This window comes from Lepus europaeus, chromosome 11 (assembly GCF_033115175.1).
Source record: "Lepus europaeus isolate LE1 chromosome 11, mLepTim1.pri, whole genome shotgun sequence".
NCBI classification, from domain to species: domain Eukaryota; kingdom Metazoa; phylum Chordata; class Mammalia; order Lagomorpha; family Leporidae; genus Lepus; species Lepus europaeus.
In genome coordinates this window covers 10,358,702-10,374,998 of record NC_084837.1, presented here as the reverse complement: position 1 = coordinate 10,374,998, position 16,297 = coordinate 10,358,702, and the positions used below count along the sequence as shown (strand labels likewise).

Genomic DNA, 16,297 nt, shown 5'->3' with positions numbered 1-16,297 from the left:
TCATAAAAAAAAAAAAGTTGGTTAAACATGGAATTTCTGTAAATGGCCTTTTTAGTATCATCCAAAAAACTACAAATATCTAGAGCTGCAGGCGCGGGCCGAGCCTGCGGGGAGAGGGCGGCCACGCCGCGTCACGGGGCAGGCTGCGGGGTGCACGCTTCCAGTCTCTCAAGCTCGGGAGCCCCCGCGACCCCACCGGGCCCGGGTCGGGAGCCCCCTCACGGGCCTACCGCGACCCCACCGGGCCCGGGTCGGGAGCCCCCCGCGACCCCACCGCGACCCCACCGGACCCGGGTCGGGAGCCCCCCGCGACCCCACCGGGCCCGGGTCGGGAGCCCCCCGCGGGCCTACCGCGACCCCACCGGGCCCGGGCTTGACTCCCGGGGCCCCGGCCCCGCCGGCGCCAAGCGGCCACTCACACCCTCGCTCCCACTGCGCGATGCCCTAGTGTGTGAGAGGTCCGCGGGGCTCTTCCCCGTTTTTTCCTAACTTTCGGACCCAGACGTCTAGAACCCGGGCCCCTCTCCCCCACACACCCGACTCCAGAAAGCCCCGGGCAAAGAACCCCGCGCCCGACCCGTCCCCGTCGCCAGCACCGAGCGCCGGCCAAAACCATCTCCCGGGGAGGCGTGGCTCTTCGATTGCTTCGGGCTGGCGGTCGATCTGCGATTGGTGCGCCTGGCGGCGGCGCGGGGCATGCCGGGACGAGTGCGCGGCGCGCGGCGGCAGGCGGTGGCGGCGCGGGGCATGCCGGGACGAGAGCTCGGCGCGCGGCGGCAGGCGGCGGCGGCGCGGGGCGGCAGGCGGCGGCAGCATGGTGAAGCTGACGGCGGAGCTGATCGAGCAGGCGGCGCAGTACACCAACGCCGTGCGGGACCGCGAGCTGGACCTCCGCGGTGAGTGCGGCCGGCGCGCGCCGCGGCCTCGCGGCCCGTCCCGCCGGCGGAGCCTCGAGTCGCCCGGCTCGGGGCGTCCCGCGGGCCTCGCGGGCGGGAAGGTGGCCCGGCGCGGCCAGGAGCTGCTGGGCCCCGGGGCCTTCTCCTGGTCGTCCCCTTCCGGGAAGGGGCCTTGGGGCGGAGCCGCCTCGCTGAGCCGGGGCGCGTGGGGCGCTCTGGGGGCGGGGGCCGGGCTCTGGGGTCGTCGGCTTCCCGGGGTGGGCCCGGGCTCTGGGGGCGGGGGCCGGGCTCTGGGGGCGTCGACCCCGGACTCGGCTTCCCGGGGCGGGGGGCGGGCTCTGGACTCTGGGGGCGTCGGCCCGGGCTTGGCTTCCCGGGGATGGGCCGGGCTCTGGGGGCTTCGGCTTCTGGGGTGGGGGCGGGCTCTGGGGGCTTCGGCTTCCCGGGGCGGGGGGCGGGCTCTGGGCTCTGGGGGCTTCGGCCTCCCGGGATGGGGCCGGGCTCTGGGGGCTTCGGCTTCTGGGGCGGGGGCGGGCTCTGGGCTCTGGGGGCTTCGGCTTCTGGGGCGGGGGCCGGACTCTAGGGGCTTCGGCTTCCCGGGGCGGGGGGCGGGCTCTGGGCTCTGGGGTCTCCGGCTTCCCGGGATGGGGCCGGGTTCTGGGGGCTTCGGCTTCCCGGGGCGGGGGGCGGGCTCTGGGGTCTCCGGCTTCCCGGGATGGGGCCGGGTTCTGGGGGCTTCGGCTTCCCGGGGCGGGGGGCGGGCTCTGGGCTCTGGGGGCTTCGGCTTCCCGGGATGGGGCCGGGTTCTGGGGGCTTCGGCTTCTGGGGCGGGGGCGGGCTCTGGGCTCTGGGGGCGTCGACCCGGGCTCGGCTTCCCAGGGATGGGCCGGGCTCTGGGGGCGTCGGCTTCCCGGGATGGGGCCGGGTTCTGGGGGCTTCGGCTTCTGGGGCGGGGGCGGGCTCTGGGCTCTGGGGGCGTCGACCCGGGCTCGGCTTCCCAGGGATGGGCCGGGCTCTGGGGGCGTCGGCTTCCCGGGGATGGGGCCGGGCTCTGGGGGCGGGGGCCAGGAGGAGAGGCCGGGCCCCGGGGGCTTCTCCTGGTCGTTCCCTTCCGGGAAGGGGCCTTGGGGCGGAGCCGCCTCGCCGAGCCTGGGCACGTGGGGCGCTCTGGGGGCGGGGGCGGGGGCCGGGGCTGGGCTCTGGGCTCTGTGCTCTGGGGGCTTCGGCTTCCCGGGGCGGGCTCTGGGCTCTGGGGGCGTCGGTCCCTGGCTCGGCTTCCTGGGGGGGGGGGGGGGGGCCGAGACCGCGGCGCTGGCCAGAGGTTGCCCACGGGCGCCCGTCGGCTGTGCTTGCGGCCTGGACTCCCCGCTGACCTTCGGGGCAAGTCCGGTGCTGTTATTTCGTAGAGAAAGGTTCGGTCCGAGAGCAGCCACCCCTTGGGCCTGGTGGGCGCCGTGCTGCGCAGCTCGGCATTGGAAACAGCCTCGCTGCGGCCCTTCCCTTCCTCCGCTCAGCACCGAGCGCAGCGGTCATGCCCCGGTTAGGGCAGGGGGCTTTTGGGTGAATTGTTCACAGGGCGTGACCTTCAGGCTGGGGGAGGTGAAATAAAGGGCTGTGGTGACGTCATGAGCGCCCCGGGAGCCTGTGGAGTGTGGTGACGTCATGAGCGTCCCGGGAGCCTGTGGACTGTGGTGACGTCATGAGCGCGTCCCCAGGAGACTGTGGAATGTGGTGACGTTGTGTGTGTGTCTGGGAAGCCTGTGAGCTGTGGTGACGTCATGAGCGCGTCCCCAGGAGTCTGTGCGCTGTGGTGACGTCACGAGCGTGTCCGGGGAGCTGTGGATCTGGCTGTGGGAGAGCTTGGGGACCATGGCGGGCCTGGGCCTGACTGCAGCGGAAGGTGAACCGTTCGGCGGCCTCGTAAGCTGCTGGACCAGAGCCTTGCGGCGCTGGGGACTGGAGGCTGCCCGCTCCGGTGCGCGCAGTGTTCCTCACTGACAGGGGTGGGTGCTGTGCACCGCTGGCGGCCCGAGGGCCCTTGGATCCTATTCATACCTCTCCCGCCCCCGCCCGTCTGTTCGCAGGGTACAAAATTCCTGTCATTGAAAACCTGGGCGCCACCTTGGACCAGTTTGATGCTATTGATTTTTCCGACAATGAGATCCGGAAGCTGGATGGCTTTCCTCTACTGAGAAGATTGAAAACGTTGTTAGTGAACAACAACAGAATATGGTGAGTGTGCCGGAACGGTGTAACCTTTTCCCCACTGCTCCTTCCCGAGAAGCTGTAGCGTCTGGCCAGTTAGACCTACTTGATTCCAGAGTGCTGCGGGCACCTCCCGCACCGGGGCCTGGCCAGCCGGAGCTGGGAGCTGCCCGGATCGCTGCTGTGGGTGCGTGCACCGTCACCAGCCCCTAGGGCCTGCAGCAGCAGAGAGCTGGCGGCAGCACCACAGCTGGGCGTTTAACCCGGCGCTGGAGTGTCCAGCTGCCTGGCTCACGCCTGCCACAGTCTTCTTTGAATGAGAAATGGGGTGCAGCTTTCCAGAGATCCGGTGGTTATTTTGACATTGGCCTCGTCATATTTGTATATGTTCAGAAATAGTTACATATGCAGGGTTTCTAATTAAAAGTGGACTGTTTTGTTCATGTTTTGGCTTCTAAAATAGTTATCAAAGGGAGTGTATAAAAAGCTTTGTAAAGCTCAGTAATTGTGTTTTTATCACATCTCTACCTCGTGCCTTCTGCTTTACTTTTCTTCAGTGAAACCGGTTTCTGGAAGGAGACTTGCTGAAATTGGGATCGTTTTAGCCCTTAAGCTCTGTGTAAATTTTATTGGAAAAAATGTATTGGCTACTTGCAGAGAATATCAGTAAGAAGTACTAGTGGTGGGGTGTTTGGCACCGTGGTTAAGGCACTGCTTGGACACACACACCCCGTATCAGGATGCCTGAATTCAAGTCCTGCTCCACTTCCAATCCAGCTTCCTGCTATTGGTTAACCATTTCCTGGTGGTGTGGTTGTATGTCTTGTACCTGAACTGTGAGTGCAGGAGCACTTGGGTTTCTGTGCCACCTGCCCACGGAAGTAACGAAGTGAGCTGAGGCCCTACCCAGGGGTCTCACCTTTCCTCAGGCTCCGCTAGCCGGTGTGGCAGCAGAGTGAGTTCCAGGCAGAGTCCAGGGAGCTGCCGGAATTGTCCCCTCTTCAGTCCCCTCTCCCGCAGTGGTAGCTGGTTCGGGGGAAGCGGGGTCTCGGAGCGTCTGCAGTCAGGTCCTGTGATCGGGGGTGTGCATAGAGCTGTTCGCTTCACTGAGAGTGGTTCTGTTTGTTTAGCCGTATAGGTGAGGGGCTTGACCAGGCTCTGCCCTGTCTCACAGAACTCATTCTCACCAACAACAGCCTTGTGGAGCTGGTAAGTTGTATTTCGGGGCGGGGTTTCAAGTGCCGCATGCCTCGTAGAGAACATTTGCGAAGTCTAGAACATTTCACCTCATCCTCCTTTCCTTTCTTAATTAACTCAGCACCTGGGCCTTTCTGGGTGTCAGTGTTGCGGGGGTCTTTCCCGCCCTGGCTTCCCTTTGATTCTGTCAGGGCGCCCTGACAGACGTGCCTGAAGTAAGTGTAGGCCAGTGTATGACCTTTGTTCTGTATTGCTAGTGCTTTTGGTGTCCAGGGAGGCTTCTCTTACCCTCCCTGCGTTGTAGAGGAACTTCTGTGTCTTCTAGAACTGCAGTGCCCAGCGTGGTGGCACTAAGCAGGCGGCTTCTCTGAGTGGAGGTGTGCTGGAACGTGGCCTGCACGCTGGGTCTCAAAGACGGGGAAACCAAGAGAGAGAATACGGATATGGTGATTTCCGCCTGTTTTAGGTTTTCAAAATGTATTCCATGTGCTTCACTTTTACGTAATTGAACTGATACCATATATGTTCTTGTTGTAACCTAAATTTTCCACTTAAACACTGGATGTCTGATTCCATGTTGTCTAACTTGCTTTGGGGTTATCGTGCCTTTGCCTCCCTTGCCTGTCTCCCTGAGTGGAGTGAACTGTGTGTTCCTTTCCTGGTGTGTGGCGGGCCTATCACATCCTGGACATTCTCCCTAGAGTATGTGACCCCGCAGTGAGAATGCAGCGCCCATATGGGATGCCTGCACTGCAGGCAGTGGCTTTACCCGCTGTGCCACAGCGCTGGCCCACTTGTGTGTGTTTTCAGCCCATCAGTCCCTAGTCATTCTGTTTTATATGGTATGTGTGTATGTGTTAGAGAGAGAGACACACATGAAAGTTACCACTCTTTTTTTTTTATTATTATTTTTTATTTTTTTGACAGGCAGAGTGGACAGTGAGAGACAGAGAGAAAGGTCTTCCTTTTTGCCGTTGGTTCACCCTCCAATGGCGGCCGCAGCTGGCACACTGCGGCCGGTGCACCGTGCTGATCCGATGGCAGGAGCCAGGTGCTTCTCCTGGTCTCCCATGGGGTGCAGGGCCCAAGCACTTGGGCCATCCTCCACTGCACTCCCTGGCCACAGCAGAGAGCTGGCCTGGAAGAGGGGCCACCGGGACAGAATCCAGCGCCCCAACCAGGACTAGAACCCCGGGGTGCTGGCGCCACAAGGCGGAGGATTAGCCTAGTGAGCCGCAGTGCCAGCCGAAAGTTACCATTCTTAACGTCATTCCTTCCTGGGTCTGTTTCAGTGGGTTGCGAGTCCAAGCTGGAGAGCTGTCTGATGGTGTTGGTGATGTGCTTACTGCCAGCCTGCGCTCTGAAAACTCCTGCCCTGTTCCCCTTCCCTCTTGTATCTGTACCTTTTTCCTCATTCTCTTACCCGGTTTACTCGGCTCAGATCTGTTCCTGACCGTTTGTCCTCAGGAGCGCGCTGTCCTGGCAGGGACCCAGTGTCTGCTTGGTCCCAGACCCTGTGCTCACTGGAAGCTGGGTCTGCAGCTGCTGCTGTTAAGCTGAGTGCCTGCTGGTTGTGCTGGCGCTCTCAGGTTCACAGCTCTCCCTCCTCACCTGCTCTGCTGCTTCCTGCACAGATGTGGTTGGCTTGCAGGTCTTGTAGCCTCACTGTGGTCCTGCTCCTCCTCACTCCTCTGTTAGGGTTCTTGGAGAACTGTCTGTCGTCTGGGTTGGTTGTGGTATGGACCATAGGGTTTTTTGTTTTGCTGTCTTTACTGTACTGCATTATGAGACAATTTGGGAAGATCTAAAAGCTGCCCTGCCTTCTCCCCATAATTTGGTCCTGTTTTTCCCCAGCTGTACAGCTCCGTGTCCTTGGAAAGTTCTTTGAAGAGCGTGGGGGGGCAGGGGACACTGCTGAGGTGAAAGGCGCTCCTCCTCCGTGATAGGCCTGCATTGGTCCCAGGCGTCTGAAGGCGCTGGAGGACGGATGGCTGTTCTGCCCTGGGCGAATCTCTTGCTCCAAGGTGGCATCACCTCTGGTGGTGTTTTCTCTCCTGAGTCATTGGAGTTTGCTGTAGGAGATCACCTTTCATGGCCTCTTCTGCTGTGGAGACAGAGCTGTTGATGCCGGGTTTAAAGGAAGAAGCTCAGATGTGCTCGGCGTGTTCTGTAGGAGTTACTGCAGTGCCTGTGATGTTCTGGTTTGGGTCAGGACTAGTGCAGTAGCAGTCTGAAAGACGATGCGGCTGCTTGCTGTGCCTGCCCTGCCCACATCAGAACACCGGGAGCACACGTGCTGTCCTTACCTTTGCTCTCCACCCCACAGGGCGACCTGGACCCCTTGGCCTCCCTCAGATCGCTGACGTACCTAAGGTATGGGAAGGATGTTCTTTAACTCATTCTATTATTTATTAAAATGTCATATTAAATTGGTAGTGTCATAGGGGTATTTTTAAAAAAAGAATCTTATTTCATAGCACTTGATTAATTCAAAGAATAATTTAGAATGGAATGACAGTTACACTAATCAAGAGATAAATGTTACATTTGATATATTTTAAATATTTTAAAATTTTTAACTGATACAAAAAAATTGTACATATTTCTGGGGTGCTGTGTGATGTTTTTGTATACATATACATTGTATAATGCTCAAATCAGCAAACATTTCGATATCCTCAAATGTCTATTATTTCTTTATGGTGAAAACATCCAAAAAATTCCTCCTCTCAACCTAAGAAAAAGACAGTGCATTAGTAGTGTTATCTACAGCCACCCTAATGCAGTAATAGAATACCAGGACTTTTTGTACCATGTAACTATAACATAGTACTTGATTTTTTGTTGTTTTTTTTTTTGTTTGTTTGTTTTTGTTTTCCTTTTTAAATATTTGTTTATTTGAAAGGGAGGGAGAGAGGGGGAGAGAGAGAGGTCTTCCATCTGCTGGTTTACTCCTCAAATGGCCATAACAGCCAGGGCTGGGCCAGATGAAAGCCAGGAGCTTCATCCTGGTCTGCCACATATGTACAAGGGCCCAAGCACTTGGGCTATCTTCTGCTTTCCCAGATGCATCAGCAGCAAGCTGGATCAGAAATGGAGCACCCTGGGCCCCAGTGCTGTGGCATAGCAGGTAAAGCCGCCACCTGCAGTGCCGGCATCCCATACGGGTGCCAGTTCGTATCCTGCCTGCTCCACTTTGGATCCAGCTCTCTGCTGTGGCCTGGGAAAGCAGTGAAAGATGACGCAAGACCTTGGGCCCCTGCACCCATATGAGACCTGGAAGAAGCCCCTGTCTCCTGGCTTTGGATTGGCTCAGGTCCAGCTGTTGTAGCCATTTGGGGAGTGAATCAGAGTATGGAAGAGATCTTCCTCCCTCCCTCCCTCTTTCTCTTTCTCTGCCTCTCTGCCTCTCCGCCTCTCCGCCTCTCCGCCTCTCCGCCTCTCCGCCTCTCCTTCTCGCTCTGTGTAACTCTTTCAAATAAATAAATAAATCTTTAAAAAATAGCAATGACGCATCCAGGAACCGGTGCCCATACGGGATGCCAGTGCCACAGGCTGTGATTTACAGGCTGGCCCAGTGTGGTGTTATCCATCAGCTTCTCCCCAGCCCTCCTTCACTGTCACCACCAGTCCCTGGCAGCCCTCATTCTGCGCTCGGCTTCTGTGAGATTGACTTGATCTTTAGATGATGTGTGAGGTCTCCTAATCGTCTTTTGTGCTTGGCTTATTTCTCTTAACACAAAGACCTTCACTTCCACCTATGTTGCTGCGGAAGAGAGAACGTAATCCTTTTGTATGGCTCAGTACCATGTTTTCTAGGTGTGAAATGATCTGTTAAAACTAAGGGAGTCTTTTCAGATAGCGTCTGTATTGGTCTTAAGCATCAGTTAGTAACAAGGACCTTTTAAAAACAAATGTAGAAGGTGTTTCCTTCAGCAGTGTTACTCCGATGTTGTGGCTTTGAGATGTGAAGAATGGGGAGCTTTCCCATGCTGTAAGGATCCCTGGGGTGGGGACCTCCCAGACAATGTGCGATGAGTATCTGAGTGTCGTTACTCCTGTTCTCCAGTATTCTGCGAAATCCTGTAACAAACAAGAAGCATTACAGACTGTATGTCATTTACAAAGTTCCACAAGTCAGAGTACTGGATTTCCAGAAAGTAAAGCTAAAAGTAAGTGATCATGAGTTGTCTGTGTATACTTTGTTTCTGATTTTTTAAGTTGCCTAAGCCAGTACATTTTACTATTACTGTAAATTAAAATGAAGAAAAAAGCCTGAGGAAGAACATGTTTAGTTTTCTTTTTTCCTCCTAGCAGTGTTTATGGAAGGACTCTGAATTAATGCTCTTTTATGATTATGAAATGTGGGCTGAATGTCAGGCACACAGTGCACAGGCTGCACCGTCCCAGTGGGGAACGTTGATGGGATCCACTTTGGAGCAGCTGGGATTGGGTGATTTTTTTCTCTTTATTGGGAGATGTGTTTGTTTGTTTTAAACCTTCTTAGTTCCTTGTGAGCCCTCTTTGAAACTAGGAGAGGGACCATCACCAGAGAAGAAAAGACCACTATGTGTCCTTTTAGGAAATTGGCTTTTTGGTGTTTTTACCAGCCCAGACGGTTGCGGGAAAGTTCCCTTCTGTGTTTTCTGAGGAATGCATCTAAATGCATGTGGTATTCCTAATTCCATTAACTCTGTGTGTGGTGTCGCTGTAGGAGCGTCAGGAAGCAGAGAAAATGTTCAAGGGCAAACGGGGTGCACAGCTTGCAAAGGATATTGCCAGGAGAAGCAAAACGTAAGATACGGATGTCCGACTTCACTCTCCCTCCCCTTCAGAAACACTCTGTGTCTGGCAGCTCGCCTCCTCCAAACCAAAACGGAGAGCTGTGGCTGAGAGGGTGTTCATTTGAGTGCGGATAGTGCACGGCCGTTGGTGGTGCATCCCAAAGGTTTCCACCAGGCTGGTGGGGCAGATGTTTCCGTATGCAGTCTGACCTGGATTACGTGCATCCTGGTTTCTCTCCAGGAAGATGCCCTGGGTGGTGTTTCTGAAGGAGAGGGTCCTTGTATCAGTTTGTTAACAAAGATAAGATACTACACTGGTTGAATTACTTTCAAAAGCTTTTGAAAGTAAGAGAAGCAACTTCTTTGGGTCTGGATTTAACAATTACATTCTTTCCTTTCCCAAGTTTTAATCCAGGGGCTGGTTTGCCAACTGACAAAAAGAAAGGTGGGCCGTCTCCAGGGGATGTCGAGGCAATCAAGGTGAGAAAGTGTTGGGATACCTGGATGGGGAGAGCTGAGGCGGACTAGGACCCAGAACCCTGTCAGAAACCACGTTCCCATGATTGAGAGATTCCACTCGATTTCTAGTTAAGGAAAAGTAGCTTACATGCATTTGGCCACACTTCACCTTGAACTACTGCATGAGCCAGTCGAAGTGGAGGCAGCTCATCTGCCTCATTTCCCAGGGTGCTCTTCACTTTGATTCTTCTCAGTGTTTGCTTCTTAACTTTCAAAGCTGTGCCGCATCTACCAAATCCTGTTGGGTGATGAGTGGGAATTCGTAATTTTATGTTGCCTCCTAAGGTACTCAGTAATAGAATTCCAGGTAGACACTCCACTTAGCTAGGAATTCACCAGTTTTAGACATTTATGACCCGGCTCCTAGGTTGTTGCAGCGTGCTTAGAATTTGTTTAATGTTCCAACTTCCGAAGTTGCTGTGAATTTCTGTAGCTGTCTTCTGGGTGATTGACAGCTAGTTGTAATCCGTCATCCTTCTCCGTTGTCCTCTGTCCTCCAGAATGCTATAGCAAACGCGTCCACCCTGGCCGAAGTGGAGAGGCTCAAAGGGCTGCTGCAGTCCGGGCAGATCCCTGGCAGAGAACGCAGATCAGGTGAGAAAACTGCTCTGTCCTTGTGTGTCCAGACAGTGAGCACCAGCCAGGGCGGTCACTCCCTCCAAGAACGCTTCTGTATCACCTCTCATGTACGGAATCCCTGTAAATCTCACTGAAGAAGGAAGCTAAGTGATAGGACAGTGGGGATTTTTTTTTTTTTTTTAATTATTTAAGATTGATTTATTTGAAAGTTACAGAGAGAGAAGGAGAGAGTTACAGAGAGAGAAGGAGAGACAGAGAGATCTTCCATTTCCTGGTTTACTCCCCAAATGACTGCAGTTGTCTGGTCTGGGCCAGGCCAAAACCAGGAGCCAGGAGCTTCATCCAGTCTCCCACATGGGTGCGGAACCCAAGCACTCGGGCCATCTTCCACTGCTTTCCCAGGAGCATTAGCAGGGAGGTGGATCGGAAGTGGAGCAGCTAGAACTTGAACCATTGCCCACTTTACTTGCTGTGACACAACGCCAGCCTCAACAATGGGGATTCTTTTTTGCATCAAAGTTTAAGCAAGCATTATTTCATAGCCATGGAGTGAATCAAACTGTACAGGTAACCATGTGGCCCTTTACCCGTGGGAACGTGGACTTCAAAGTTCAGGGAAAATACCGATTAAAAGGTAACTGCATCGTCCATCAACTTTTTGAAGCCCCCTGGAGGTGATCGCTCAGTAGTCAGGGACACAGCTCCAGAGCCACACAGCCCGCGCTCAGATCTTAGCCTCAGCAGCTGTGTCCTAGTCAAGTCTCTTCAAGCCCGTTTCCTCATCTTGAACTCAGACACAGTACTGCCGACCTCAGAAGGGGCATGAAGAACTAAGGGCTGGCACTTGGCACAGGCCTGGCTTTAGCAGAAGTTTCTGAGGAGGGTTAACTGTTCAGATACTTGAACGCCTACTGTGTGTCAGACAGCAGAACATAAAGGTAAGAAATACATGTGTATGACAAGGTCTTAAAAAGCTTTTTGATTGACACTTAGTATGTGTACTTTTTTTTTTTTTTTTAGATTTACTTATTTTATTTGAAAGGCAGAGACAGAGAGAGAGAGAAAGAGGTCTTCCAGGCCGGTGCCGTGGCTAATCCTCCGCCTGCAGCGCCGGCACCCCGGGTTCTAGTCCTGGTCGGGGCACCGGATTCTGTCCCGGTTGCTCCTCTTCCAGTCCAGCTCTCTGTTGTGGCCCGGGAGGGCAGTGGAGGATGGCCCAAGTGCTTGGGCCTTGCACCCGCATGGGAGACCAGAAGCACCTGGCTCCTGGCTTTGGATCAGAGCAGCACGTCGGCTGTGGTGGCCATTCGGGGAGTGAACCAACGGAAGGAAGACTTTTCTCTCTGTCTCTCTCACTGTCTAACTCTGCCTGTCAAAAACAAAAACCAAAAAAAAAAAAAAAAAAGAAAGAGGTCTTCCAGAAATTGCTGGTACACTCCCCAAATGGCTGCAACAGCCAGAGTTGGGCCGATCCAAGGCCAGGATCCAGGAGCTTCTTCTGGGTCTCCCACATGGGAACAGGGGCCCAACGACTTGGGCCATCTTCTGCTTTCGTAGGCCTTAGCAGAGAGCTGTATGGAAGTGGAGCAGCCGGGTCTTGAGCCAGCGCCCATATGGGATGCCAGCACAGCAGGCGGCAGCTTTACCCGCTGCGCCACAGTGTTGGCCATGTACATAAAGTATCGATGTGAATGTTAAACTGAGGACCAAGTCCTGGGAAAGCAACGTTTGTACTGAGAGATGTTGAGTGACACTTGTTAAGCCCAGTGCTTCTCACTGTGATCCGTGGGCCCAAGGGGTCTGCGAGGTCACCGCCATCTCCGTAAGAACACTGCGGGTCACTTGTGTGTGTTAGCATTAGCACGATTAGCCCACGCGAGTGTAGCTGCTCTGTTCTTCCCTGCTGGGCGCGTGTGGAGTGCCTTTGCACTTCCCCTGCATGGAACAATGCAAGTTATTTGATTAGTATCCCTCTTTGGATACTGGGTGACAGGCATGATGGGTACCCATGAAACATTTCTCCAGCCCCGGGATGGATGAGCATCTCCATCTACTGGTGCGTTTGTGGGAGTAGGGAAGCAAGGGTCTTTTCAAAAAGACAGGAAGGAAAACAGCTTACGCTATTTACTGCCAATGATAACTTTGAAGTTTTCCAGCTAAAATCAGAACTTGGAAAGCTTGTGTCCACTGCTGTAACCTTGACAACTTTTGGTACTTAAAGAATTTCGTGGGGAATCCAGCGCTAATATTAATCAGTATGACTTTTTTGATATTGTGTGATGAAATGGCCAAGTATTTGGAAGCATTTGCAAAAACAGTGAAGCACTGTTTCCCAAGTGATGTTATGAAACCATACGTGAGTAAAAGTTCTACTCAGAGTACAGGTACACGCATGCATTTTCAAGCAAGACAGTTTGCAAAGCTCACTTGGACTTCATGTTGCAAACTGACCTTTAAGAACTACTATTGGGCCAGCATGTGGTGCAGTGGGTTAAGCTGCTTTTGATGCTGGCATCCCATATGGGCTCCGGTTCGAGTCCCAGCTGCTCTACTTCTGATCTAGCTCTCTGCTAATGGCATGAGAAAGCAGCCGAAGGTGGCCCAAGTGTTTGTGCCCCAGCCACCCACGTGGGAGACACAGATGAAGCGCCTGGCCTCGGCCTGGCCCAGTGCTGTCCGTTATGGCCATCTGGGAAATAAACCAGCAAATGGAAGATCTATCTCTGTGTCTCTCCCTCTCTAATTCTGACTTTCAAACAAGTAAATAAACCTTAGAAGAAGTTTTGGTGTAATGTCTAAAAAGAGTATCTGTAGTTACGTGTAAAGGTTATCAAAATGTTCCCCCCTTTTCTGGCTGTATGTCTGGGTGGCTTCTATCAAAACAGCATATCACAGCAGGTGGACCATGAGAGCCCATTGGAGTGCTGTTAGGTCAGCTGTTACAGAGCTGTGCAAGGCCTGAGATAGCCTTGTCTTCTCACACAGTGTTCTGGAAAATAACATTTTTAATAAAAATATTAATATATATTAGATTGTGCCGGCGCCGCGGCTCACTAGGCTAATCCTCCACCTTGTGGCACTGGCACACCAGGTTCTAGTCCTGGTCGGGGCGCCAGATTCTGTCCCGGTGGCCCCTCTTCCAGGCCAGCTCTCTGCTGTGGCCCAGGAGTGCAGAGGAGGATGGCCCAAGTGCTTGGGCCCTGCACCCGCATGGGAGACCAGGAGAAGCACCTGGCTCCTGGCTTCAGATCAGCACAGTGCGCCGGCTGCAGCGGCCATTGGAGGGTGAACCAACGGTAAAAGGAAGACCTTTCTCTTTCTCTCACTGTCCTCTCTGCCTTTCAAAAAAAAAAAAAAAATATATATATATATATATATATACACACACACACATATATGTATATATATATATTAGATTGTTCCAGTTTTTTTTTTTTTTTTTTTTTTTTAAGATCACAGTTTTAATTTCTAACACTGTCCATAAATCTGGTATACATAAACAAAAGCCCCTAGGGCCTAACCCTAAAAAGTTTGAGAGAGACACTTCTGAACAGGGAGCTGCACAACCAAAAATGAGGCACAGTTGAACTTGAAAGGGGCCATAGTGAATGACCCTCAGGCTTGGGGAGAACGCGGCCAGATGAGATGGACGGCAGAGGGTGCCTACGCAGGGCACCACAGCCGTGTGATGGGCCGAGTCTGGTGAGGCTCGCAGGGCTCAGTGGTGACAGAGGTTGGGAAGGGGCAGTTTGAGAGCTGCTCTTTGTGACGGTGGTGTGACTGGTTCCTGACCTAATGATTTCCCTCAGAACGCTGGAGTTGGGGCTGAACTAGGAACCCGAGTACATGAGGGAGAAGAGACTGGGAAGCCCTCCTGCTGCTCCACTGCTGGGTCTCGGGCCTGGGCTGAGCAGCACTCCTTGCAGGCTTGCTTCCTGGTAGTTTCCAACTAGAAATGAGGTGTAGGTCTAGCCGTGGACACAGCGCACACTGCCGAGTGATCTCCCCCGGCGGTCGACAGGAGGGACTGACCGCACGTGGCTGTAGCTGTTGAACAGTGAAGCGGGCTTCAGTTCCTGCTGCCCCATCCCCGACGCAGAGTAAACGCGCTGGTGGTCCCCAGGGGCTGCCAGTGCCCAGACGTTTCTGAGTGTTTCTAGTTTGTTTGCCCGTGGCAGTGGCAAGAATAAAACTCAGGGGTGACCTTTCTCTGCCCATGTACAAACGTGTGGTCAGCTGCGCTGAGAGACGAAGGTTTGGACTTCTGTACAACACCCTTTGCCCTCTCCTTAGAACTCGACCGTGCCTCCCAGTGCCTGTCCAGGAGAGAGGCAGGGCTGCTTCGTCTGTGCCATGTCCGTACCTGGCTCTCACATGTCAGGTGCAGAATCTGTGCCTTAGCATGACTTCTGGTTATGGTTTTCTTCAGGGCCCGCTGATGATGCTGAAGAAGAGATGGAAGAAGACACGGTCACAAACGGATCCTGAGCAGTGCGGCGTGGGGGTGATGACCAGGCTGTCTTCGGCCAGGTCCTGCTTTGTGCACATGGAATAAGAACCTTGTTTGTCGGCAGAGTGGAACCCGTCAGCGTGGTTGAGATGCTTGAAACTGCTGCTGCTGATTTTGTAATTAAATTTGGAAATCTGAATGTCGGTTTTCTACGGATCATAAAATAAAGGCCACTGACTGTGCCGAGTAGCCTGTTGTGCTGTGTTTGCAGTGAAGTGTAAGGGCTCTGTCACGGGGCGGGATTTCTGGGCGGCTTCCTTGTCATCTGTGAAATGTTTACTTCTCCACATTCTTCATAAAGTGCAGCCTCACTGTGGGACTCACGAATCAGTATCCTTGGGGCCGGCGTTGTGGTGCAGCAGGTTCAGCTGCTGTCTGGGATGGCCTCGTCCCCTGTGGGCACTGGTTCAAGTCCCGGCTGTTCCATTTCCAATCCAGCTTCCTGCTAAGTGCCTGGGAAAGAAATGGAAGATGGCCCAGGGACTTGGTCCTCTGTCACCCACAGGGGAGGCCTGGATGGAGTTCCTGGCTCCTGACTTTGGCCTGGCCCAGCCCTGGCCATTGTGGCCATTTAGGGAGTGAAGCAATAGATGGAAGATCTCACTGTGTCTCTCCCTCTCTCTCTGCAACTCTGCCTTTCAAATAAAAATTTAGAAAAAGAATTTTATCTGTACTCGGGAATCCTCTGTTACCTGTGGTTTTGCTTTGCATGGTTCAGCTACAGTCAAACTGCAGCCAGTTTCAGTGGCCAACTGCAGTCCAAGAATAGTAAATGGACAAATCCAGAAATAAACCGGAAGATTCAAATCTCAAATAAACTGTAAGTTAAATCTCAACAGTCCTGCACCTGGGCCATGAGTCAGCCTTGGTCCAGCTTACCCACGTTGTATGCACTGCCTGCCTACTAGTTACTTAGTGCCTGTCTGGGTTATCAGATCAGCTGTTGCAATAGCTTAGTGTTTGTGCTCCAGTAGCCTTGATTTCACTCAAGATCCCAAAACACAAGAGTGATGCTAGAGAGAAGCCACAAAGTGCTATCTAAGAGAAAAGGAAATTTTAAATTTATTTTAAAGGCAGAGAGAGAGGCAGACTCGGAGGGATCTTCCATCTGTTGGTTCACCCTTTCCAAACGCCTGGGACAGTCCAACTCCTGGAACCTGGACTCCCAAGCGGGTGGCAGGGTCACAAGCACTTGAGCCATCACTGTTGCCTTCTAGGGTACACATTAGCGGGAAGCTGGAATGGGAAGTGGGACTGCACTCCCATGAGGGACAGACATCCGGGTCTCAAGTGTCACGTTGCCTGCTGCAACAAGTGCCCACCTCCTCCACAGACTCTGAAGTCCCTGGGACGGAGCGGCATTTTCCAGCGTGTCAGGCACCCCCCAGATCTGGGGGCGCTGCTGTACTTCCTACAGGTGCATACACGAGTGACTGTTGGTTTGCACACTACTGGTGAGGTGAGCGGTGCTTGTCGCTGACGCAGCGTGAGTGGAGGAGCAGCATTTTCCAGCGCTGGGACACGGCGGGGAGGATCGAGGCTTCTCTGGCATGCTTCCTGCAGCCGCAGGTGTCCACGCCAGCCGCTGCCCCCACTGTCACTGTCCA

At 53.9% G+C, this 16,297-nt stretch overlaps 1 protein-coding gene across 1 annotated transcript; it reads left to right on the top strand.

Annotated features, from left to right (window-relative positions):
- The first annotated feature begins 779 nt into the window (after positions 1-779).
- On the top strand, positions 780-14,879 carry LOC133769774 (U2 small nuclear ribonucleoprotein A'). Its single transcript, XM_062204973.1, has 9 exons — positions 780-896; positions 2,981-3,128; positions 4,232-4,310; positions 6,625-6,671; positions 8,368-8,470; positions 9,013-9,092; positions 9,487-9,562; positions 10,102-10,195; positions 14,610-14,879. Exons 1-9 carry the CDS (start codon positions 815-817, stop codon positions 14,666-14,668), a joined length of 768 nt encoding a protein of 255 aa, XP_062060957.1. The 5' UTR covers positions 780-814; the 3' UTR covers positions 14,669-14,879.
- Positions 14,880-16,297: the final 1,418 nt, after the last annotated feature.